The 24892-nt window shown below is 41.7% G+C and overlaps 2 protein-coding genes across 3 annotated transcripts in view; both read right to left on the minus strand.

Annotated features, from left to right (window-relative positions):
- Positions 1–9339, minus strand: part of LOC124554117 (GA-binding protein subunit beta-2-like) — a 22272-nt gene extending 12933 nt beyond the window's left edge. For both annotated transcript variants that reach the window (XM_047128183.1, XM_047128182.1), the window contains exon 1: positions 9204–9339. In XM_047128183.1, the coding sequence (XP_046984139.1) occupies positions 9204–9295 (92 nt within the window). In that variant the 5' untranslated portion in view covers positions 9296–9339. The remainder of the gene's footprint in view (positions 1–9203) is intronic.
- Positions 9300–24862, minus strand: LOC124553989 (speckle-type POZ protein-like). Its single transcript, XM_047128013.1, has 3 exons — positions 24768–24862; positions 9377–9777; positions 9300–9338 (listed from the first exon to the last, which is right to left on the minus strand). The coding sequence occupies exons 2-3, from the start codon at positions 9764–9766 to the stop codon at positions 9300–9302; spliced, it is 429 nt and encodes a 142-aa protein (XP_046983969.1). The 5' UTR covers positions 9767–9777; positions 24768–24862.
- Between the last annotated feature and the right edge of the window lie 30 nt (positions 24863–24892).

Consider the following 24892-nt stretch of genomic DNA (forward strand, 5'->3'; position numbering starts at 1 on the left):
CACTTACAGAAAGGAGTTTATTGTTACGAAGGCCTTTGATACATTTTTGCTGTTTGCAGATACTTGTGCGTGCAACATGATTTCTTGTTGTAAATGGAGCATTTCCTTCACAACTAAAGATTTACTTTTTCCCCTCTCGTTTATGTTTTATTGCTGCAGTATTGTTCTCCAGTAGTATTCTTCGCTAGAGAATCAATTCTTACCAGTCAAAATTTAAAAAATTTAACTGAAACTAAAACAATGAAAAATTCGAGTTTTTCATGGTTTCATATTGGCAGGCCCGATCCCTTGAGATACCTTCAGCAACGGCCTGCAATTTTGGCCTGTCGTGGAAGTCCACCCATGTGGTCAGTTATTTACGTGTCACAGAAACCATGCTGATGAAGTGAGTCCACGGTGATCAACCCATACGGAGCTGCAGACAGGTGTGTAAAAAAGACCAATCACACACTCAACTATATTTTCGGCCATGGCCTTTGTCTGAAAACCAAAACAAACAAAAACACACACACACACACACACACACACACACACACACACACACACAGCCAGTCGCTGTGTCTACAGTCTCTTGAGAATCAGAGCCAAACAAACCACTCCTCACACCTCCCTGCCTCTTGTTGGCAGCTGCTAGGCTAATGGAAAGAAGTGGTGGCAGCACTGACTGCAAGCGAGGGGACAGGTGGGAAAGGGAGAAGCAGAAAGAACGAGGGAAGGAAGTGGCTGCGCCCCACCAGTGACTGCTTGGCACCTCAGTAAACAAACCATTTCATCTACTGGGACCAAAACAAGATATTTCCTGTGTTAATTTTTTTTCAAATTTCCCTTATTCCCTAACATTTTTGAAATTCCCTGATTTCCACAGCTTGTGGCAACTCTGCACTGACAGTATTCTTGGTGATTTTGAACGTAGTCGTTATGGAGGACTATGAACTGCCACATGATACGCGTGGTATCTATGCCTGTGCAGAATACATGTCATGCTTTCATTTGAGGAATTCCCACCCGTCACCATTTGACGAATACTTGCACGAGGCTTTATTGCAGGGATCACTACAACTACTCCATCTGTTGCTTCACGTGTGAGGCCCCTGCTGCAGAATCACGTTCATGGACAGAACTGCCCTGTCACACAAAGCCTTCTGACAATACTTGTGGAGATGTGCCATATTTGTGGCATTCTCTGTACAGTAACATCATGTCAACCGTTTCCTCATTTTTGAATACCATGTCAAATGCCTAGAACAGATTGACAGGTAAATTAATACCACAATTACAACTGACACCAATCACAGTGTACAGTACACCAGTGCCATGTACCTGTACATACTTTCACAATGAACAACCCGCATCACAGTGAGCCATTCCCACATACAGTGCCGATTGCAGCCCACTGCTGTACGCAACTGCAGAGGCGAAAGGTTGACCTGGACACTGTAACGGGGCAGCGTACACTGGCAGGTACTGTTCCACAATCTGTACGGAGATGAATACGACAAGTATGAGGGACACTTATGTAGATATCAATGGTTGTGGCATAAACCCTTATTACTTCCTTAGGCCCTCATGATAGCAATGTGTGTGTACATTTTGCAGCTTGCACTACAGCTGTAGCAGTTAGAAAGCTAAGTACTGACAAACGTATTTGTCCACTGTTATACAGTTATTAAATTTAATAGTTTTTGGCAGTGTTTCATGCTGTTTGAAGCGAAATAACGATTTAATAAACTTTTGGAATAGTTCGCTTGCTGGGTTTTTTAGAGTTTTCTGTGCGTTTAAGTTGTTTAGTAAATTCCGTACATTAGTTTTCACCCGACGTTTCTTATTGTTTCTAGTGAAATACTTCAGTAAAATTTTCATTTGCTGTTTTAACTTCGTTTAATGTTCCAGTAGCCTTTCGAATTTTTTGGTTTTAGCTAATAATTTTGTGAAGTTTTGTTGGTATTGGTATTAGCTGTTGTGTAGTAGTATTTATACAAGTAGTTGCTTTCTTAGTAGGCAGAGAATTTCAAGACCTTTATTGTTAGTTCTATAAATAATTCTAGTGGTGTAACTGAACTTTGGTAACTTAGCCATATAGTTTTTTCAGTAATTGTAAAATTTTACCATGAGTGAGGAGTGTGGGTTCTGTCGTAGGTTTGTGAATAGTGGGCTACGGTGTAGGATTTGTTCAAAGTATTTTCATCGGGGGGAATGCAGTGGCGAAGCCAGTGGTCATTTTAGTGAGATCCTCTCCTGGGAATGCAGAATCTGTAGTAGAAATAAGTTGATAGAGGAGCAGTTACAACACGCAAAGGAGGAACTAGATAGGTTGAGGCGGGTGAAGGGTAGTGGGGGAATGGGAACTGGCAATTGGCAAGAAGGCAGCTAGGAAGAGGAGGTATTCAGACAGTTTTACTTTGCATATATGCAATAGATTTGACCAACTGTCAGAGTTGAGTGGAGAGGAGCCTTGTGTAGCTGTAGATTTAGGGAATATGCAGCAGTCCTCAGCAATTAGGAGGCCTAGGTTAGTCACAAAGTCATTTATTTTTATCTGTTATTACTTTTATGTTGTAATTTCATGTACTGACACATTCCATGGCTTTTGAGATTTGCTCCTCAATTTGGTCCTACAGAACTTGCTGTATAAATAAAAAAAATTAAAAAATGAATGTAAGAACATGCACGTCAATCACTTCGTGATTACGAGCAATGTGCGGGTCACTCTCGTTTAGCAGGAAGTACAATAACAGCGCATTTTGTTCATTTCATGCAGCAACTTTAGTTTCAATTTCTTGGAATGTAATTTATGTATTGCAATGCAACCAACGCCATTATTATTGTGATTGCTCTTGATTGTGTATGGAATAATATGGAGTGTCCATTTTTTTTTAAAAAAAGTAAGTGAGTTGATACCAGTATTTCCACACAATTTAAAATGTCTCACAGAATTTAAATTCGCGACTCCCTGCCTTACATTAATAGCCGGAAAAGCCGTTTGTCAGTATGTATCGTGGTTCCAGAGATATTGGCTGTGGAAACTTTAGATGCACAGGGAAAGACTACCAGGGGAAAAATGCTATCAGAGCATGAAAGGGTGAAAATATTTAACTCTTTGAAAGACTGACAGCAAAGTAGGGAACCAGCTGCCTCAGTCCTCACTGCACCTTCCTCACCAAAAATTTTGGTGTCTGGAAATACTCAATTTTTTTTTGTGCTGAAAGAGTAGAGAGAGTTATGGCAAAAGCTAGGAAAGACAGTGCCAGTGGGAGAAAAAGAGGAGGCTAGGTGGCGGGATGGAGGTGATAAAGTCGTAGTGAAAAATTGAAATGCATGAAGACAACAGCAATGAAACCAAAAGAGATAGATATTGCTGGTCAGTGTGAGACAATAGCGGTAGAAGTGAAAGAGAGATGGATGGACATATACCCAATAGGAGAAAAATGGAGAGATGACAGTGGAAATGAAAACTAGATGCGTGGAGACCCTACACATGCTTTGTGGGTCTGCATCCTAATACACACAGGTATAGGGGGACAGCACATTATGGACTGAAATTTTGAACACATGGGGATGGGAAAAAATAACATTGACACCACAGCATTTTTGAGCCGTTGCAGTTAGGTGGAGACAGTGGCATTGCAAAAGAAAGAGAGGGAGACAGTGTAAGTAAGAAAGGGTTTCCATTTATTGCTGGGAGAGGGGGAGAGAGGGAGAGGGAGGGAGAGAGAGGGAGAGAGAGGGAGAGAGAGAGAGAGAGAGAGAGAGAGAGAGATAGAGAGATATCTGGGCAGTGGGAGTGTGCATAAATATCTTTGCATGATAAAAATTTTGGTACGTAAAGCAGAATGAGGGCTTAAGCAGCTAGTTCTCCATTTTTCTGCACGAGTCCTTCAAAGAGCAATGTTTTCACCCTTTTGTGCTCCGACAAGAACATCTTTCCCCTTTTGTCTTTCAGTCCAATCACAATTACTGATGGAAAACTTCCCAGTTGTCAGTACCTCAAAGATGCTTGTGAAAGCTGGGGCTACCAGAAGTCAGGCTGCTGTCGTGTGCACAGGACCAACTGTCAGTTCCAAGTGTTGTTTCGGCTGCTGAATGTGTACTGTGAGATGTGAATGTGGGACTGAACTAGGCATGGTGACATGCTTCACTACATCTAGAAGTTACAACAGGTTATCATGTACAACATTGCAATGTGTGGATGTATTGCTGCCCTGTGTTCTGTGTAAGCTACAGCAGTATAAGAGTACAGTGACAGGAAGATGAAGAAATAAACAATTCCTACTGAATGATCTACCTTGATGTCACTGACACACAACAGACCATGTTCAGGGAGCACAAACACACTCCATGCAATTCAGCTAGTCACCCACCCATTTGCACATTACAAAGTTGTGGTAGAAATAATAGAACTAAAGAATAAACGAACTCCAGATCCAGAATGGATGCATTCACAGATACTCCAAAGACTAGCATCACAGATCACTCTGTACTTACCAGAATTAATATATGATGCCTTAAGGCTAGGCACGCTATTTACAGTTTGGGGAACCATAATTGCAGGAATCATCCAGAAAATGCAGGCCAACTTTCCTCAAAAACCAGAATGGCTAAGGCGCACAAGCTACTGTACAGCTGCCTCCAGGCTTCGGGGCCTCGGCCCACAAGATTTTGGTCTTAGAATAGACGAAGTTGAACTAATCAACTGTGCATTCACTAACAAGTACCAACTTAAACTCTGAAAAATGGAGACCTGGGAAGGTGATTAAAATGCAGGCAATAAGGGGCAACAAGTCTGTATATTTCTCCCCACATCTCACCCAAGGTTAAGAATCAAACATGTCGATATGAGCTCTGGCACGCTGTACTTCTAATCTGGAAGCTGACATTACCACAAGCACTTCAACTGCATGAGTAACCAGAGAATGTTTCACATTTAAAAAATTAGGAATGCCTTAAAACACAGACCTATTCTGCAGGAATTAAAGAAATTTCAGATACCACTGACAAGTACACAATGTAACCACCGAACATTAAATATATGAAGCCATGACCTCAAACAATAGAACCAGCTAACCAAATTGGGAGACTAAATTTCTAATACAACTTATCAAGAATCCCTACGCACTGTGCCATAATGGGGGGGGAGGGAGGGGGACATTAATGGGCAGCAAAATGAGAACGCATAGGGTGGAAGAAGAAAACAAATTAAGTGACTAACTCCAGACACCAACAACAGATGTATTATATAGCCACTGGTCAGCCACAACATTACGACCACCTACCTAATAGCCGGCATGGACAACAGCAGCAACTTAATTGCATGGAAGAAATATGAGGCCTTGGTAGGTCACTGGAGGGAGTTGGCACTGCATCTGCACACTTGAGGCAGTGTCCTATGTGAGTGACAGAAGCGAGCAACTTCTGGATAAGTAACACTCCAGCGACAAGCAGCAACATCAGGCAAGAGCTCGAGTTTCCTGCGTGCGAACGACCATGTCGCGCTACAAGAAGGCTGCTTAGAGCCAACCAGCTGTCCCTATAAAACAGCGCCCTCAAACTGTAGAATACTGTAGCTGGAGAGTAAGTCTACAAAATTATATTTACCTAAGAAAATCAAGCGAAAAGGAATGCTGTGCATGAAATTTACAAAGGGAGGAATCTCCATGGAGTATTTCATAAATATCAACTACCAAGATCACCATACAAATCTTCAAAGACACGTGAATGAACAGAGGAGCATTCAACTATCTCACCAGTACATTAAATACAAATGTTTTTTACGTGATCAAGAACTTTTAACAGCCAATAAATGCAGAAGAATGACTGACTACATTACTGACTACCATAAATAGACATGTAAGTACGTAGATTGATAACTGAAGGACAGTTAGATGTGTAGAGGTAGCGTTACAGAACATGAGTACGATTTGTTGTCCTAGGTTCAATTTCAGCTGCATCTTATATTTTAACTGACTCCGTTACAATTCTGTATAATACACTTTATATATACTGTTTACACTGCGTTGCTAAGCATATTTTAAGGTCTTGCCAAAGAACTTTGTCTTTAAGTGTATACACACCTCTCCCAGTATATCACAAACATTAAATTCCTAACAAATTACAATGAAGTATGAAATTTTACAGATATCTGCTGTTACAAATGTAATTCATCAGCAGTCAGAGTTAAGGCCAAGCGTTACCATTAATCTAAATAGTGTGTAAAGGTAAAGCATACAAATTTTTTAAAAAGAAAGTCAAAGATTTTGTGTAATGATTTGTCTAAAAATAAGATATAAAAAATATTAGGGAAATGTTTGGAGCACCTCATTTTCTGTTCATGATTTTGAGCATCATTGAAAAGCATGTAGAACATTTCTCTGATCTACTTATTTCTTTTACACAAATCATTTCATAAATTATCTGGATGATTTCTTTCATTTTTGATTTTCAAGTTTTATTCAGGAGGGATGATTTACTGACTCCTCGTTTGCCTATGTAACATACTTGATTCGATGGAATCCTTTTTGACATTTAAATACCAATGTATCTTTATGTGCAAAATAGCTAGGCCTTGAACAGACGAAATTTTTGACACTTCATTTACATAGCTTGGCAGCAGCTTTTTGTGAAATATTTCAATTTTTCCTCACCTCATTAATCAAGTTTTTTATAATTACCCAGATTACTTTCAAGCAGTTACGTATGTTCATGCAAAACTAGACCTCACGCTGATCACTTTGATACCCCATTTACTGTTTCTTTCCCTTTGTTTGGCTATGAAAATTCAGAAAAAACCTCATGGTGTTATTTAGAGGGAGTCTTGTTTTTGCTCTGCTCACGCGTTTACAAAAGTGAATCGAGTGTCAATCATATGATAAATAGTCCTTTCTGCGTGTTGTCATTTCCAAATATCATCTTTTCGATATCTTTAACCGTTTATGAAATACAACAATTTTTACGACCACTTGATTCCCAAAGCGCAGGAAATGTTCCGCCCCGTCCATAGATGTAAAAACCAATATCTCAAGAATGAAAAGAAATATTCCGGTCTCAATTTTAAATACAGTTTAGATATATTATTACATTTCATACAGCCGGCCGAAGTGGCCGCGCGGTTCTGGGCGCTGCAGTTTGGAACCGCGAGACCGCTACGGTCGCGGGTTCGAATCCTGCCTCGGGCATGGATGTGTGTGATGTCCTTAGGTTAGTTAGGTTTAAGTAGTTCTCAGTTCTAGGGGACTGATGACCTCAGAAGTTGAGTCCCATAGTGCTCAGAGCCATTTGAACCATTTGAACATTTCATACACAATGTATGGACTTAAATGAACTATATGGAAAGTCTATGCAATGTGATTTTACCTCTGCAAATTCTTCAAAATTTCGTGCACCCATGTACTCAATTTCGTGCAGCACAGTAACTATGACGAATAACGAAAATAAATTGAGACCTTTATCAAGCGACGATATCAAGCTGTAATATGCGGATGAACCAAATTTTTTCACCAAATAGTTTTCTTATAATCTCCTAAATATTTCAATGGCTGCCGTCGCGTGTATCTGTTGCACATGCTGCAGCAACAAGATTCAAATACGTTTGAATTCAAACGTCGCGAGTTGCAGCGGGAGACAGGCAGCGACACAGATGTCGCTCACGTAGGACACTTCCGTAACTACACCTACGGTTGTGTTTTGTCGCCTGAAACTGCTGCGCACTGTCAGTCTCTTCTGTCGCTCACGTAGGACACAGCCTAAGTCACCTAATGTCCATCAATTCCAGAGGGGGGGGGGGGGGGGGGGAGATCAGCTCAGATGCCACATTCCATCGTATGCCAGATGTGTGCGATCGGGTCGCATATCAACTGGAACTCGCCAATGTGTTCCTCAAACCACTCCATCACACTCCTGGCCTTGTGACCTGGCACATGTTATTGAAAACTGCCACTACTGTCAATAAATGTGAGTCAAAGGGCTATGCGTAGTCTGCAACCAATGTATAATACTCATTTGCTATCATGGTGCCTTGAGCAAGCTCCACTGGACCCACAAGATGCCCCTGTGAATGTTCCCCACATCATGACGGCGGCACTGCCAGCTTGTCTCTCCACAGAACAGATGGGAGGAGCTTTTCCCCTGGAATATCATTCATGCCCTACCATCCGATTGACGAAGAAGCTATTGGGACTCATCAGACTGTACACTTGTACAATGCTCTGCCACTGCACCAACGTCCAGTGCCGATAGTCACGTGCCCATTTCAGTTTTAGTTGCTGATGTCACAGTGTTAACATTGCCACATGCAGTCATTACCTGTTGAGCCTATCATTAGAGGTGTTCAGTACACTGTGTTGAGACAATTGCACTCTTCCAAGCATTGAAGACTGATGTTAGTGTCACCACAGTTCGCCACTTGTCCTGCTTTAGCAATCTGTGCAGCCTGTGACATCTGACAATGGGTATACTATTCTTTGTGTGTACTGTTTCACCCTGTGTATGCCAGAAAGCATTTAACTGTGTCTGAGCCATAACAGGTTACCTCTCAACATAAAGTTCTTCAATTTCAGGTACAGCACACTGAGCAACTGCTGCTCAGCATCTAACAAATGACTAAGTTGCTCCACAGCCAGTCACTCCTCCCAAGCACCATTAGTTTAATGGTAATGAAGAGGATTGGTCTGAATATCACACACAAGTCGAAGCCCACTTTGACACATACAACGTTACAGCTATGATGCCCATTGCTTTCTCTCCATCATCTGTCGGAACTGACATGTACTGACTGTGTTTCAAACTGTGTTCAAAATTGTGCCCCGATTTTCGTCATGACGACCTTGTTTGGAAGTTAGATGAACATTCTGTTGCTCAGATATGTATCACTGCAGTGAGGTTCAGATTTATTCGTCTCAAGAAGTTGCCCCAACAGTGTTTTGAACAGTGGATAGCTGAACTTACAGGGTTAAACAAGATATTTCAGGTTTATGTGCTTTGGGCTAAGCCATAGCATTATTTTGTTACATATTGCAGTCACATAAAATGTGTCAGACACATGCATTTGCACAGCTGTTCTAAAATTGCTTGAACACAATCTGAAAACAGTTTTGTCTATTGTGCGCGCGCGCGCGCGCGCGCGCGCGCGCGCGCACACACACACACACACACACACACACACACACACACACACACACACACACAATTAATGGTGATCATCTCGTGCTTACCTGGACTCTGGTGTCTCCGCGAGCAGCTTGCTGACCTCTATGACGTCTTCTGGCTGGGTGCGCACTGCGTCAGCCCAGCCCTGCGTGGCCATCACTTCATGCGTGCGCCCCTTTATGTAGGAGATGGCGGTCTGCCTGAGGCCGGGGCAGCAGTGACGCACCGCGAGAACAACTGTGGCCGCCGCGTTGTCCACAGCCAGTCCAGTGGCCAGCTGCTGCTCGCACTGAGCCTTCAGGCTAAGCACGCCATATTTATCGGCGGCGACTAGTAATTGTGCAGCCATGCTCGCCAGCTGGGGGGCATGGAAGGTATACATGAACGTCAGTAGCTCTCTCAGCACCGGTCCGTCCACATCTGTTACGTTGACCAGGCCACTGCTGGACTCCACCATGTCGTGGCGAAACATTGCGGCAAACACGGGGCTCCCGGTAACTAGGACGGCTGTGTGCGCCACCAGCCGCGTCTCCCCCGCCGCCAAAGTCACCATGTTACCTTCCCCAGCGTCTAGTAGGCCACCCAGGTATGCAGGTGTGCTCTCCTGAACTCCCTTGCCGGCTGCCATGGTAGTCGATTCTGAAACACAGCGTTACTGAACAGCACGGTCGTTACGCAGCACCGTCAACAAGTGTAGACCTGTATCGATTGACACTTCGTTAAAACTGTAATATATCTTTGTTGTGTAATATTGTTGCAACAGGTGAAAAGCTACAAGTCTTTAATATCACAATTTTCAAGGTTTTCAATTTTGTTGCAGCATCCTAATTTTCCACAAGATGTCTTCAGAAATAGAGGAGACCCAATTTCTTCAATATCCAGCTAAGTGCACAAATCTTGCAGTCTTTCAAAATGAAGGAGCTTAGTGTTTTAACATACCATCAGCATCGAGGTCATCTGAGTTTGGATACAAACTCGGATTAGCTAAGGATGGGGAAGGAAATTGGCCATGCTCTACTTTGAGTTCATTCTAATGTCATTTACAGTCAATTGAGCCCCAAATTACTTTAACAAATGGTTCAAATGGCTCTGAGCACTATGGGACTTAACATCGGAGGTCATCAGTCCCCAGTTCTAATTAAACCTAACTAACCTAAGGACATCACACACATCCATGCTTGAAGCAGGATTCGAACCTGCGACCATAGCGGTCGCGAGGTTCCAGACCGGAGCGCCTAGAACCGCATGGCCACTGCGGCCGGCTTTCTTTAATAGCACATATGCGAAAATGTCTGACCCCACTTGAGTTTGTAAAATGTAAAATATTTATTGAAATACTACAATGCTTGTAGTACCTATAATACTTTGTTGGAAATGGGTTTGTGTTATGAAAGAAAGATATTCATGAACTGTAATTTTAAAAAACAGCTTCTACAATTTTTATCCAATAGTCTAAAACGTAGTACTTGTACAGTACAAGCAGAAATTTTTTCAGAGAGGGGGGCATAATTTATCACTTTTGTGATGTTATCATGCCTCCAGAACTCTCCGCGATATGATCGATGTTGACTCGGTATTTGTATTTATTATGGGTAAATTACTTTGATACTTACAAGACGGGCTTGACTCAATTACCTTCTTCGAAGTAAACCTTTCTGTGTTAATAGGATTCTGGACATGACACTTTTCTGAAGTTGACAATCTAACATTTTATCATTCTATGATAGCATTCAACATATGTTCAATAAAATGACCAATAAGTTAGGAAATAAAACTGCAATATATTTAGAAAACATTTTTATCAAGTACCAGTAACAACAGCGAAAACGAAAAATTTGAAGTATGAAACGATTAGAAATGAGAATAGTATTTGTTAGAAGGAAAATGAATCAGTCAAAGAGCCTTTGAGTAATCTTTCAGGAAAGTGATAAAGCAGGAAACAAATTTTAAGGCATAGTGGAATGCACAAGGCATTCTGTTACAACATTGCTCCACAAAGCGCTACATTTAGCTACTGCCGATTCATTACGAAACCCGTGACGCAGACTTGGGTTAAATGCCTCATATGCAACTCCACAGCAATATTTCAAAGAAGGCAGTAAAGGAAGTCGACACAGCAGACAAGAGGCTACTTTCAGTCTTTTTATGATCCAAGGTAAAATGGCATGTTTACTGTTGAAGGCAGACCGACTTACAACCGAACGAAGCCCGCGCTCCATAACCGAATGTCTGGTGTCACATTCTCTAAGGAGAATATGACTACTTCTACAACATTATTTCAGTGGTACAGGCTGGCGCACGAAAAATTGGCCCCGAGTACTGGACTGCTCATTGTCGCCCACCAATCGTCATCTATTGTTTCGCAGTTGGGCCTCGCATTGGCTTATTTGGTATTTCTTTATTGTCTAATTATTACATGTTTATCTGTTTCTTGTATCTGCTCGTAACGGGCTTAGTTGGCGAGCAGTCTGTAACCAGGGTCGCTTTTCCGTGAACGACCCTATACTATTTCACTGCGATCAGCCATGTAACGCTTCAATTGGCTACCACGAGAGGTTCTGCAGAATCACGGAAATTACTTCAGCAAGTGTGTGAGTTCTGCAATGAATAAAAACTCTGTACTCCAGAGGAGAGGCAAGTGCCCCCCTCTTGGCGGCTTCCATCCTTCAGTCACCTACACTACTGGTTTTCAATTTTTCTTAAGAACCGTATACCATGCACAAATGAACGGTGAACGAATAAAGATGAACGGCTCCCAAAAAAGAACGATCACCAGTGAACTAGTTCCGAAGGATGAACGTGTCTGTCCATCTCTACACAGCACCCAGCAGCCGTGTACCGCGGCAGGGTGGGTCATTGATGCGTTTCGTGGCAAATTTTACTTTTAAGATTGCCGCATTACTGAGAACCGACAATGAAATTCAACATCTCTTAATATTTTCATCGTGCAAAGAACTGGGGGGGTGGGGGGAGGGGAGGCAGCTAGTTAAGAAACACAGTATTTGCTCGGAGTGTTGGGGCCTTACGACGACTGTCATTTTAGAACGCATTTTAAATTGACGAATTTATGTTTCGTTGCCATTTTATTGAAACGTTAACCACAAAAACACAATGTCAACGAATATCACTTATTCCGCATTTCACTACAGGATGAATGTCTGGTACCATTTCTTCTTCTTCTTCTTCTTCTTCTTCTTCTTGTTCTTCGAGTAATGCTAATTCAAAAACAAAGCTCGCAAGTTGAAATCTGCAAGTGAGTTTGTGGGTGGATTTTGTTCTCTCCGAAGCGTAAAAAAGCAGCGAGCAGAGCAAAGTGTAAACTTCGGCATATTTGTAGCTGCAGACTTGTGAAGTCGTGAAAATTTACGTCGGAGGGCACAGAAGTCTGGGAGACTAATGTTGCTATGAATAATCACGCACACGTCACACTGCAGGTGTGTTGAGTTCTGGCTGTGGCCGAGTTTCCACACTGTCGACGTAACCCGAGAATCGGTGAAACTGCGCAACCCTTTGCAAGCTGGAAGGCGGTACGGAAACTCGACCTAACCGCAGATTCATTCGTTTAGCGTTGCCCCTGAAAACAAATGTACTCTCGTAGAGAAAATGCTGGGAAAATTGAGACGTTTATTTCTCTGCTCCTATATGATGAATACTTTCTTCAGTCTTTTGCAAGGAATCTATTGTAATGTTGTTAACTGAATTTATCGTTCTGTTCAAAGTTTTGAAATACACTAATTGAACACTGATCGTATAAAGACACCACCGTATCCAATACACATATACACCAGGCAGGCATCCTAAACCGACACAATGACGATGTGTGTGACCGCTTCGAAGTTTCTAACCCGACCATCGTGCTATTTTTCATTCCTTTAACAACAGCTACTTTCCGTTTCAAGGAGAGACTACACAGTGAAGCTTCATTTTCTTCAAAAAGAATTTAATGACTATTTCACATATTTGGAGTGTTTACTCTCAGATCCCAAACGATCTGGATGTATTCGAATTACAAGTACAGCTAAGAATTGTTTGAAACACTGACTGCGTAAGGGGCTGCACCGCACCGAAAGATGCGGAAATAATTTTTTATTTCTATCACCATCGAACGGAACCAACTTTTCTTCGACCTTGAAACAAACTTGGGGACAGGCTTTCGGCCTGTCCAGAACACTGTGTCCCTCGCGCCGCCCACTGCCTGCAGCGCCACCCCTCCCCCTCCCTCCCTCCCTCCTTCATCCACCACTCACTCACACGCGGCTACTCGTACTATGGACTCGCCGGGGCAGCGACACAGCCCGGCCGTTTTCAGGAAGAAAGAATGCGATCCCTGTGCCGAAGTCGCGACTGCAGGCGACGAAGCGCTGCTCAACTTGTCGAGAGGTATTGCAATAAAAGTACAGATATGCCTACGTTGCGCCTTCTAGTACTTGTGCCTACTGCACGAATAACAGATGCTTTTTGTTTACAGAGGGCTGAAGTTAGTTCGTTAGGCCTACGTTAGGCGACACTGAAAACAGGGTGTATACGCGGACAAGGAAAACAATTTCCGGATTTTTCCCCGGATTTCCGGGTTAAAAATACACTTTCTCCCAGGTGAAGACACGCTTTTTCCGTGATAAGTGACACTATATTTTCCCTTGTCAATCTTTTGAATGATTATGGTTTTATACACGGGTGTAGAATTTCCTCGCACTTTAGAAAACGAAACTCGGGGAAAAAAAACACGTTTTGGAAATATATTTGGGGTTGAGTTGGGTTGTTTGGCGGAAGAGACCAAACAGCGTGGTCATCGGTCTCATCGGATTAGGGAAGTCGGCCGTGCCCTTTCAAAGGAACCATCGCTGCACTTGCCTGGAGGGATTCAGAGAAATCACGGAAAACCTACATCAGGACGGCCGGGCGCGGGATTGAGCCGTCGTCATCCTGAATGCAAGTCCAAATATATTTGATGTGCAGCAATATGTACGCTGCGTATTTTCGTATTACGAAAGTATACATTGGACTTCCACCAAACACTGCATGTTACTTTTCGAATCATTGAAATCTAGATTGCGAAGCGCTATTGTAAGCCAGTCATAGCTCATGTCAGGTGATCTCGCCAGTCGATGACAGCGGATATTCAGAGCATAGGACACGTGATGTAGTCAGCCAACAGCAACATCACTGTTCAGTAGCACGAACACACAAACAGGAAAAGTTAATAGTTTAAATTAATATACATAGCGTTGCTACAAGAAAAGAAAAGCTTACACATATAATATTGGTCTAACGTTAATAAGCTACAACAGAAGCTAAGCTTTCGCATATAATGTTGATCTTTTTTGTGCGTGTTACACTTTAAGATATATCATACAAATGTGCCAGTAAAATTTTTAATAATGACAAATGTCTGATCTTCAGGGTTTGAAATTCTAAATGGCTCGCTATCAAGAAGTTGATTTCTAAATGAGAGTTAAACGCTCTGCGATTTAAGAAATTCATGGTACATTCTCGCACATAGTTCAACTTACGTAAAAGGATATTTACTTTGAAAGTAACGCATTTCAAACCACCAGTCCCAGTATTTTCCCGCGACCTGTCAGAAATAGGTTCGTTTCAGCAGTTGCCAGAGAATATAGATGACAGGCGACACAGCGCTTGCGCAGCTATGATGACGTAATAAGCCCGTATGTACGTACGTGTAAAAACATTGAAAGCTCATACATATGTCATAAAAGAAACAAGACATCACAGGATACTCCAAGAGCATCGGAATTTCGTGAACCATACTAAAATGTGCACATTTAAAGTGCATACTTAAAGTGCATATTCGTATGTCCAGATTCCCAATGAATTAGACCTCGACCTGATATTAAGCGTTTCAGTGTGGTTTTCGAGATGTAAATTTTCTTGCAGCACCAGTACTGTATTATATCATGTTTGGTTCTTTATTATGGCATTATGCCATAGGTACTAGAAGATGGAAACGTGCACTAGAAATGCAGCGAACAGTTCAAACTAGCCAGTACTGTGGAATTAAACATTTCATTTCAGGTACGTTGACCTCTTCTGCAAAAAAGGTTAATAAAAGCCAAATTTCTTTAGCAAACAGATGAAAGTAACTTCATTGTTCTGCAAGACGATTAATGCTTGACTGTCACAAAGGTGGAAATAAAATTTGAAACTAATGACATATTTTAGCTTTCCGTAATTATGTGAATGTATTTTAATTCACTTGATGGCTCCTGACCACAGGTATTCGTTTTGTTTTCATTTGACATGAGAGTAAACGAAGGGGAAACAGCAAAATCACTGAATGTAAACACGGGTCATGTGGAGACTACCCACTATAACTCAGACTGCTCTGCGCATCAGCCCCGGATCTACGGATATTTGCGAAACGGGTCAATACTAAAAATCGAACTTTCAATAATATGTTCATCTCGTAGCGCACATCTTTCTGAAAAGTCGAACATATAACATGTGTGTTCGAGGAAATTTAATACATATTATTTGGTCTTAAGTGTGCCAAAGTGCAGTGCTCTTGATAAAGCATTCTTTTATCGCAAGTCACTGTATTTCACTCTGTGGAATTGATACATGTATATTTTGTAATGGATGCCATCAAACTATATTCAGGACAGTGGACATTGAAACGTCTTGTGGTGCCTCTTCTGCTCCCAGTCGGCCGGTTTGACAGCCTGCCCCTCTTTAAAAATCTCGCAGTTAACAGTGGATGGGATTATTTGTAATCGGGAGAACAACAACTAATGAAAAAATTTGCACTCTTTATTTCCTATTAGCTAATAACTTTCTGTTTTGTGTGACAAAATTAAATATAGGATACATAAAACCAATAAAGACAAGAGACAAGGAAAAAAGTACACATTTCTTCAAGCCTTAGCTCCTAGCATATTTTTCTCTCTAATCTTGCTATAGCTTTACATGGCGTGCTTTCCTTTCTGCGAAAGAATCTATTACCTCAAAGTTCATCGAACGTCTTGCTACATGAAAAATCGATATGTTATCTAATTATTTTCCGGTTAGGCGTTATTACGTGTTCGTACAACACGTTTTCCGCGTTACTTCCAGAATAGAACTAGTGGCTGCTACCCGGGTACTGTACAACTGGTCCTTACTAGAGTAGCTATCTGGACAAAAATTTTCTGTCAAAATTTAATTTTCTTGAATACACCGAGAAGATAATACGTGATCTTTCTCACCCATTATTCCTGCCAGTCGTTTATTTCCATTCTGGTAGTCTGAATCTATGGATTTCGCTAGTAACTATAACAACCCTGATCATTCGCAAACCCAATCAACCACACAATCCTAAGATAGCTCAAAAATGGTTCAAATGGCTCTGAGCACTATGGGACTTAACTTCTAAGGTCATCAGTCCCCTAGAACTTAGAACTACTTCAACCTAACTAACCGAAGGACATCACACACATCCATGCCCGAGGCAGGATTCGAACCTGCGACCGTAGCGGTCGCGCGGTTCCAGACTGTAGCGCCTTTAACTGCTTGGCCACCACGGCCGGCCCTAAGATAGCGATTGGCATTCATCCGTTCGGCTTTACTCTGCTCAGCTCGTATAGCCCCGTCCCCTTTTGTCTGCGTGAAGTGTATTTCTAGATTCGACGAGGATTCTAACACCGGCCGCGGTGGCCGCGCGCTTCTAGCGCTGCAGTCCGGAACCGTGGGACTGCTACGGTCACAGGTTCGAATCCTGCCTCGAGCATGGATGTGTGTGATGTCCTTGGTTAGCTAGGTTTAAGTAGTTCTAAGTTCTAGGGGACTGATGACCTATGATGTTGAGTCCCATAGTGTTCAGAGTCATTTGAACCATTTTTTGATACTCCTAACAGAGACATTACGTACAATATGCACGCATTCAAATATCAACTTATGATTCATTCAGAAATCAACTTAAAATGTGTTCAAAAACCAGAAGGGAAGCTTTTCAAAATCATAAGAATAAACGATAGACAAACGTGCGCTGGATCCTAGGCGCTTGGTGAAACAAGTCCCCCACCCCCCTCAAGAATATGAATTTGGAGGCCCTTTTTTCCCGGTGGCATCCAGCTGCCTACTGCGACTGCTTCACAGCCGACAGTGACATTCCTTTGGCCAAAGTGGGAGAAACTTACTACTCAAACGCGACTCAACTGCTAACGTGCATGAGCCCGCTCGTAACTGCTAAAACGAATCAAATGTAAACAGTTGTGACTTCACGCTCATCGGAGGCAATCTGTTGTTATGAAGCATTGTATAGTCTTCCCAAAGCCTTTGACACATTTCGCTGTTCGCAGACGCTTGCACGAGCACTGTATGTCGTCGTTGTACATGCCGCATTTCCTTTGCAATTTATTTTCGTTTTTTTCTCTCGTTTATGTTTTATTGTTGAAGCATTATTCTGCAGTAGCGGGAAACAGTAATATCCTTTGTTAGAGTACCGGTTCTTACCAGTCAAAATTACAAAAATTTAACTGAAAACAATGAAAAATTCCCGGGTTTTTGCCGGTTTTCTCCCGGATGAAATTATTCCTGGGTTTTTCCCGGATCGTATACACTCTGTCAAACACTTTCTGCCAGGTGCACTTATTTCCGTGTTGAGGTTTTGCTGTATACGAAACCTACTTTGAGTGGCCATCCGCCTCGTTCACCAAGTAGCCTGCTATGTATTTATATATTTGCCTGTCACGATATTAAATTGTAAAAATAAAGAAAAAAGTCTAAACAGGCAGGCAGATAAAATATATCGTAAAGTTTAAATATTACTGCCTCATTTGACAGAATGTGTACATAGTCATATTTGAGTAAATAAAGGCAATACATCGAAGCGATAGATAAAGTACTTCTCAGGACAGGAAATCGTTACTAAGAAATTACAGAGAACTTGCTTCAAATTCGTGTGCTGCACATCAATACTATTAATTCGGTCTCTCAGAATTTAGATACCCTACGATGAAATACATAAATAGATTAAAAAGGAGTTTAAATCTGTTACGTGGTTAACACAAGTAATCATACACAGCAATCATGCGTACAAAAGTGTCAAACGTGCGGCATCCACGACAGACGTGATGATCGGTCATTCTTCCAGCAAAAAATTAAGACCCGGTCGGTAGCTGAAGACGTGTGGCAGTTTTCCAGATCTCAACTCGATTACCGTATTTATATACTTCCCTCAAATGGACTAACTTGTACTGGAGTAAACGAATAGGTCACGTGAAGTATAGGCATATTTCTGTTTTGTGTTACAGGGCCCTACACTTACTGGAATAAGTGAACAAAGCCAGAAATTGAGCTTCGAATTTTACCTACAGTGCTGTGGCAAAGTAACGTACTTTCTGTCACAGCCGCGATGATAAATCTACCTCAATTCTCACAATTATTACACTCGAAATGACAATTTCAATTCTACCGTCGTTATCGGCTGCGCGTAAGAATTTACACTGCTCTTTAACCCTTAACTCACGAAGTGCTATCTCCCAGCCCGCGTGAAAATTTGGAACTGTCTCTCTAAGGTCAATTCTGGCAGAATGCTTCTATATCGCCACCTGCCTTTGCCCTCAAGCACCAACTCCACAATATTTTGTGAGCTGCACTACTGTCTTCTTTGTTGTTTACACGTGTTACCGACAAATGATGTCTCCTCTGAACGCGTCTCGTGAACTTGTCAGTTTTAACGATCGAAAGTTTAATGAAACCATTTGTCAGTGGATGCAGGGAGATGTCAGTGATAAAGGCCGACAAATAGCCGGATTTTATGAGAGCCAGTGATCGCAGTTCTGCTGGCGAAGGGTCATTCAGAGGAAGAACTTCCGGACAATAGTGATGTGGTCCTCTGTTTCTCCAATACAATTCTTAATGCTTTAGTTAAAATTATATGTTCACTGTGGTGATAAAACTGAATCCCAACACTGAATGTCACTTTCTCAGACTTTCGTTTTGTATCTATAGAGCAATTTTTATGTGCATGTTGAAATCCCAGCATTTAGTTGATGGGAGAATTTACTTGCTACAGTTGTACTGTAATTTTTGAGAATCTAAAATTCATTTCTGTAAAACTTCGTTTATGTCTACTATTTAAAAATCCGCACAAAATGTGAAATAAAAAGTAAACTCCTGCAAATCAATAAAGATTATTTAAAAAACACTGAAGTAATGCTAAAACGAAACGTCATTTAACTTAAAAATATCAAATTATTTGCGCCTTAAATCTCAGATTAAAACACAGGGATCTCAGAGACACTATCTCGTAGTATACGTTACAGACAAGTCACTTTGATAGTTAAGGGTTAATCTCGTCATTTGACTCATTTTTTAACGCACTTTGTGGTGGCACAACGGAGTTGCATGAAAATAAATTTAAAACGGTGGTAGAGACATGGCTGAAGGAGAAAGCATTCTCTAGTACAAGTGAATTCATATGTAATAAAACCTTTTATACAATGAAAAATATGATAGTCTTTTATATAATGAAAAATAAGATGCTCTTTTATATAACAAAGTGTGATTGTGAACTAACAAAATTGTATCTTACGACATACAGCAAAATTTGTCTGTGCAACCGGTGTAACTAATTATGGACAAGTAGAAGATATGCAATATTTACGTAATAGTATCTATATGTTAACCTTTTGTATAACCATCTGTGGACTTATGTATCTACTCTTTGTACAATTTGTGTAACAAACTATCATTATGTAACAAATGACGATGCCTTATACAACATAAAGGTTGTCTACAGGCAAATAAAATCCAATTCAATTCAAGTAAAGAAGTTGGTAAGTGACAGCTCCAGAACCGGCAACATTCGTTGCTTCGTACAGAAAGATACGACTAATGCGGAAGCATGACTGCAACAACTTTTCTGCACAGCAAGCCGCACACAACTCGACGCGTCTCAAAGAGATCTCTGATGCGTTGTAAACGCAGCATGCTCTCGTATCACGCAACTTTTAACACGAGAAAAGCCAAACGAAGCGCTGCAGCACTGCAGAGAACAAAAAACGTGTGGTATTTGATCGCTTCCCCCTCAGCAGCAAATCTCAAAAGAGGAGACGTGACAGAACGATAAAAAAAAAAACAGATTTATTTCATGAAGCACGAACATTACGGTAACTTTTCAAGGATTCTCGAACTAGTCACCCCATCTTCGCCTCAGTCTAACCAAGATAAAGGGGAACGCAACAGATCGCACGTTCACCACAGCCTCAGTTCCAGAACATTGTAAAAAATACTGAAATTCACGCAAGCGCTGTGTTTCACCGCCAGAATCATGTCGGCATGTCGCCACGTGTTCTGCTTCGCGAGTCGATTCGGAACGCCCGCGCACGAAACAGCTTTTCCCCAAGTAACGCACATTTTTTTGCATTTATTTATGAACATAACATAACAATACATGTACACAAAAATGTAACTACGTCTGATTACTTTAGAAATGAGTTAACGTGTGTAATATTTGTCGTGTAAAAGCGAGGAAAAGAGAAGAACGATTTGAAATTATTCTGAACGTGTCTCCAATGCCGCCAGTATTCTCATTATGAGCCGGCCGAAGTGGCCGCGCGGTTCTGGCGCTGCAGTCTGGAACCGCGAGACCGCTACGGTCGCAGGTTCGAATCCTGCCTCGGGCATGGATGTGTGTGATGTCCTTAGGTTAGTTCGGTTTAACTAGTTCTGAGTTCTAGGGGACTAATGACCTCAGCAGTTGAGTCCCATAATGCTCAGAGCCATTCTCATTATGAAACGCTGTATGAATATGCTCTCGTTAATTTGCACTCCGTTTTAAGCAAAAACAAGTTTTTGTCGCGTCTAAATATTTATGACTTATCTCCTGGCGCGTTTGCCGTACAATGATATAATTTAGCCGATACTTTCGGTGGTGTATGTGGATACTGCCTGCGAAGTGCGCTGCAAACAGCGTCGGTACTAATGAGGCAACAAAACGCCATGTCTGATGCCGAAGTTGACTGCACGAGCAGCGAAAGTGTGGTTGTTCACGTTTGTCGTTTATAGAGCCACAAGGAAGAAGGTTAGCGAGAGAAATAACAGTCTTTGAAAGTTTGTTGAGTTTATCGCAAATCGCTAAGCTGTCTCGTTCTCAAATACTGGGTGACTAACGTCCAGCAGTTTCAACGCCTGCAAGAGACATTAAGTGGTAGTGATGGGCTAAACTGCGATTTTCCGATATCAGTGATTTCTGTGAATGCTACTTTTCAGTATCTGTTATTCTTAACTGTGATTTGTCGCAGTTAAGAGTCGCAGTTAAGGAACCTAGGTGGTGTATCCCTCCGCCACTGCTATTTCCGCGATTTCTGCTACTTCCGCGATTTCTGCGACTTCTGCTACTTCTGCGACTTCTGCTACTTCTGCGATGTCTGTGACTCCTGCGATTTCTGCGACTTACTACCGTATGAAAAAGTTACATCTGTCCACACAGAAAATTGCATCTCAACAAACCTGTCATTGGTAAGTATGTTTTACGTTTGTTCTTCCGTTGGCTTTAATTTTGTATTGAAGAAACAACTGTGAAAATGTTAATAGTGTAATTAATATGTAAGTAGCCATACAGTAGCGTAATAGTTCGTGTTTATAAAATGAATTCTAACATATTGTTATGTTCACAGGTACGCGAACTACATTTTAGTCACTCAGTAAAGTGATAACTCAAAATATCATTGTCAACAGATCTGGAGAAATTGCCACTGCGTCTTTAGACCGTTTTCGTCAGACGAGAGGTTAGTTTCTAAGTGTTTCGATGGACTTAATTACTTCAGTGAGATCGTTCTTGCAAATGTGAAATATACCCCATTGAGTGGCTTTCATTAGAGCAAATTTTAGCAATCTACTCTGTCAATTATATTACTTGTAATTAGTGACAGCAAAAATTGTTTAATAATCCTTGTGATTTTGCAGACACAGTTCTGGTTGCTGTACGAATCTGTCCACATCAAGGCTGTTGAGAGAGACTCGTGAAGATTCAAGACAGCTCTTAGAAGATTTTGCAGTTTAAAAGTGACATAATTGCGAAATAAGTGTGCAGATGAGTGATTAAACTGCGTTTTATTGAAGTTGTTGTGCGATTTTAAAGGAATAATAAATGTTAAATACAGTGAGTGAATAATGAAAATCTCATTTTCCACATGTTTAAGCCGTCCTATACCCGTAATTTTCCGCCACTTATTTACTGGTAAACACTAGTTGGAGAGTGACATGCCCCCCCCCCCCCCCCTTCCCCGTCTCCACGATCTTGGTGTGACACTGACCTGTAACATATCGCAAAGTCTACAATATGCATTTTGAGGCTGTTGATATGAAAGTGGGAAGTACAGATCTTCCATTTAAATCAGGAATAGCTTAAGTGCATTACTTGAAAGTAACACAGGAAAAGCTTACTTATGTAGGTGGTAGTAGTGTCGGCAAAAAGTTCTTGTGTGTGAAGTTGCCATGTGGAACACCAGGTGTAAAACTTTTATCCTGAGTCTTGAACTGTGTCGGAACAAAAGTGAGGCATTCATATGACCCAATAACACTGTTTTCATTTCACTACACTTATACAGATGTCTGAGTTCCTCTGCGTTAACATTGCAAAGTCCTGTAGGCATGTGGAGTATTAAGCAACACTGTCATATTGGAAGCAGAATCAAACACATTTGTTACGTTACTCGATATTTTCGGGAGAAAAAGGCAATGTTGCTTCTTATTAATATAATACTTCCAGAGTCACAGCTGTGTTTGACCAACCATAACTGATGCTGAATGTGCATGTCGTCATATAATGTGAAGGGCTTATTTCAATAGTGGTACAAGTCCATTACCTCCACTTTTCTGTCTATAATGCTTCTGAAATTAATGATCCAAACAAACATAAATAAAGGTTCATCTCTAGCAAGAAGCTATATGCTTCAATATTTCTGGTATCTCAACTGCAGATTTTTCAGCTCTCATTTAACTTTACGACTCTGTATCTCAAAATGAACAAAAATGGACTTGTACCACTATTGAAATAAGCCGTTCATATGCACACACAGCACATCGATCTCGTGAGGCACAAGGCTCTCATAACGAAGTACGTACGTCGGTCAACAGATGACACTAGGAAAAGTATGTTAACTGCGCTTTTTAGTTGCTACTTGCGACTCTTAGTTGCGATTTGTCACAGAAATCGCAGTTTGACTCGGTAGCGAATAGCGTAGTATGAACTTTGCTCAACAGATGGCAGTGCTAACTGCGCTTTTTAGTTGCTACTTGCGACTCTTAGTTGCGACTTGTCACGGAAATCGCAGTTGGACTCCACAGTGTATCGCAGAGATGGGCGTAGTACGAACTTTGACCCACAGATGGCACTGTTAACCGCGCTTTCTAGTTGCTACTTGCGACTCTTATTTGCGACTTGTCACGGAAATCGCAGTTAGACTCGATACCGTATCGCAGAGATGGACGTAGTACGAACTTTGGCCAACAGATGGCACTGTTAACCGCGCTTTCTAGTTGCTACTTGCGACTCTTAGTTGCGACTTGTCACGGAAATCGCAGTTAGACTCGATACCGTATCGCAGAGATGGACGTAGTACGAACTGTGGCCAACAGATGGCACTGTTAACTGCGCTTTTTAGTTGCTACTTGCGACTCTTAGTTGCGACTTGTCACGGAAATCGCAGTTGGACTCCATTGCGTACCGCAGAGATGGACGTAGTACGAACTTTGGCCAACAGATGCCACTGTTAACCGCGCTTTTTAGTTGCTACTTGCGACTCTTAGTTGCGACTTGTCACTGAAATCGCAGAAAGCAGTGTTAAATTCGACCAATAGATGGCTCACGTCTTTGAATGTGTAATACTACTTGCGACTGCTAACTGTGACTGAAATCGCAGTTAGATTCTGTAAAGTTGCTACTGTGATATCTGTGACTTCTCAGTCACTGTGATTTCTAACAGATACGCGATTTCCTGCCCACCACTATTAAGTGGACTGTGATACTTTTCTTACTGCGTGAGACCCGTAACAAAATTGTACCTCTTAAATACTGGATTACGACGGCATTTTAGATGTTTAAATTCGGCCAGTTTATGTGAAACATCCAAAATTAAATTTCTGCTGGGAGTTCCGTAACAGAGATGGCTACGGCTGATGGAACCAGAGGCAGAAGACCTAGTGTCGCACTAAAACTCACTCAGTCTGCTGCATTTGATGGTTATCGCCAACTTTGGTCCTACGGACATATGTTACTTCGATGCAGCGACATAATAAAGAACGCGTGGTTTTGACTTTAAATATGTGTGGTAGGAGAATTCTGCAGGAATCTACACTGGCACATCGAAACACTGACCGACTGAATGTGGCGCTATTTTCCATTTGTACCACGTTATTCTCTCTCAGGTTTTCAGCGATTAAATGACTCTAGAAAGGCAGGAAATAACGAGAAAAAAATTATTAAACACTCGACACGGTAAATTAACACACTATTCGCCATTCGTAGCGATGCTAATTTTCTGTTTTCAAAGTACGACGCCGTATTGTAGAGGAGCAATTTTGCTGAGTTTGCGAGTTAGGCGACGGACCACACAAAAGCGTGGAAAACAGCGGAACAACGTCCGCAGCTTCCAGAAATTACAGTAGAGGCTGGCTGCCCGCCTTACCTTCCTCTGGTATTCCCCCGGAGAAGTGATAGAAAGCAGCTCTCGAGCAGACAGCACCGCGTCTCGCCGTTCTACACGCCTGGCTCCTCACTCCAGAACTGGGCTGTACAAACCGCCGGGGCGCG

The sequence above is a fragment of the Schistocerca americana genome, chromosome 11, assembly GCF_021461395.2.
Source record: "Schistocerca americana isolate TAMUIC-IGC-003095 chromosome 11, iqSchAmer2.1, whole genome shotgun sequence".
Lineage (NCBI taxonomy): Eukaryota > Metazoa > Arthropoda > Insecta > Orthoptera > Acrididae > Schistocerca > Schistocerca americana.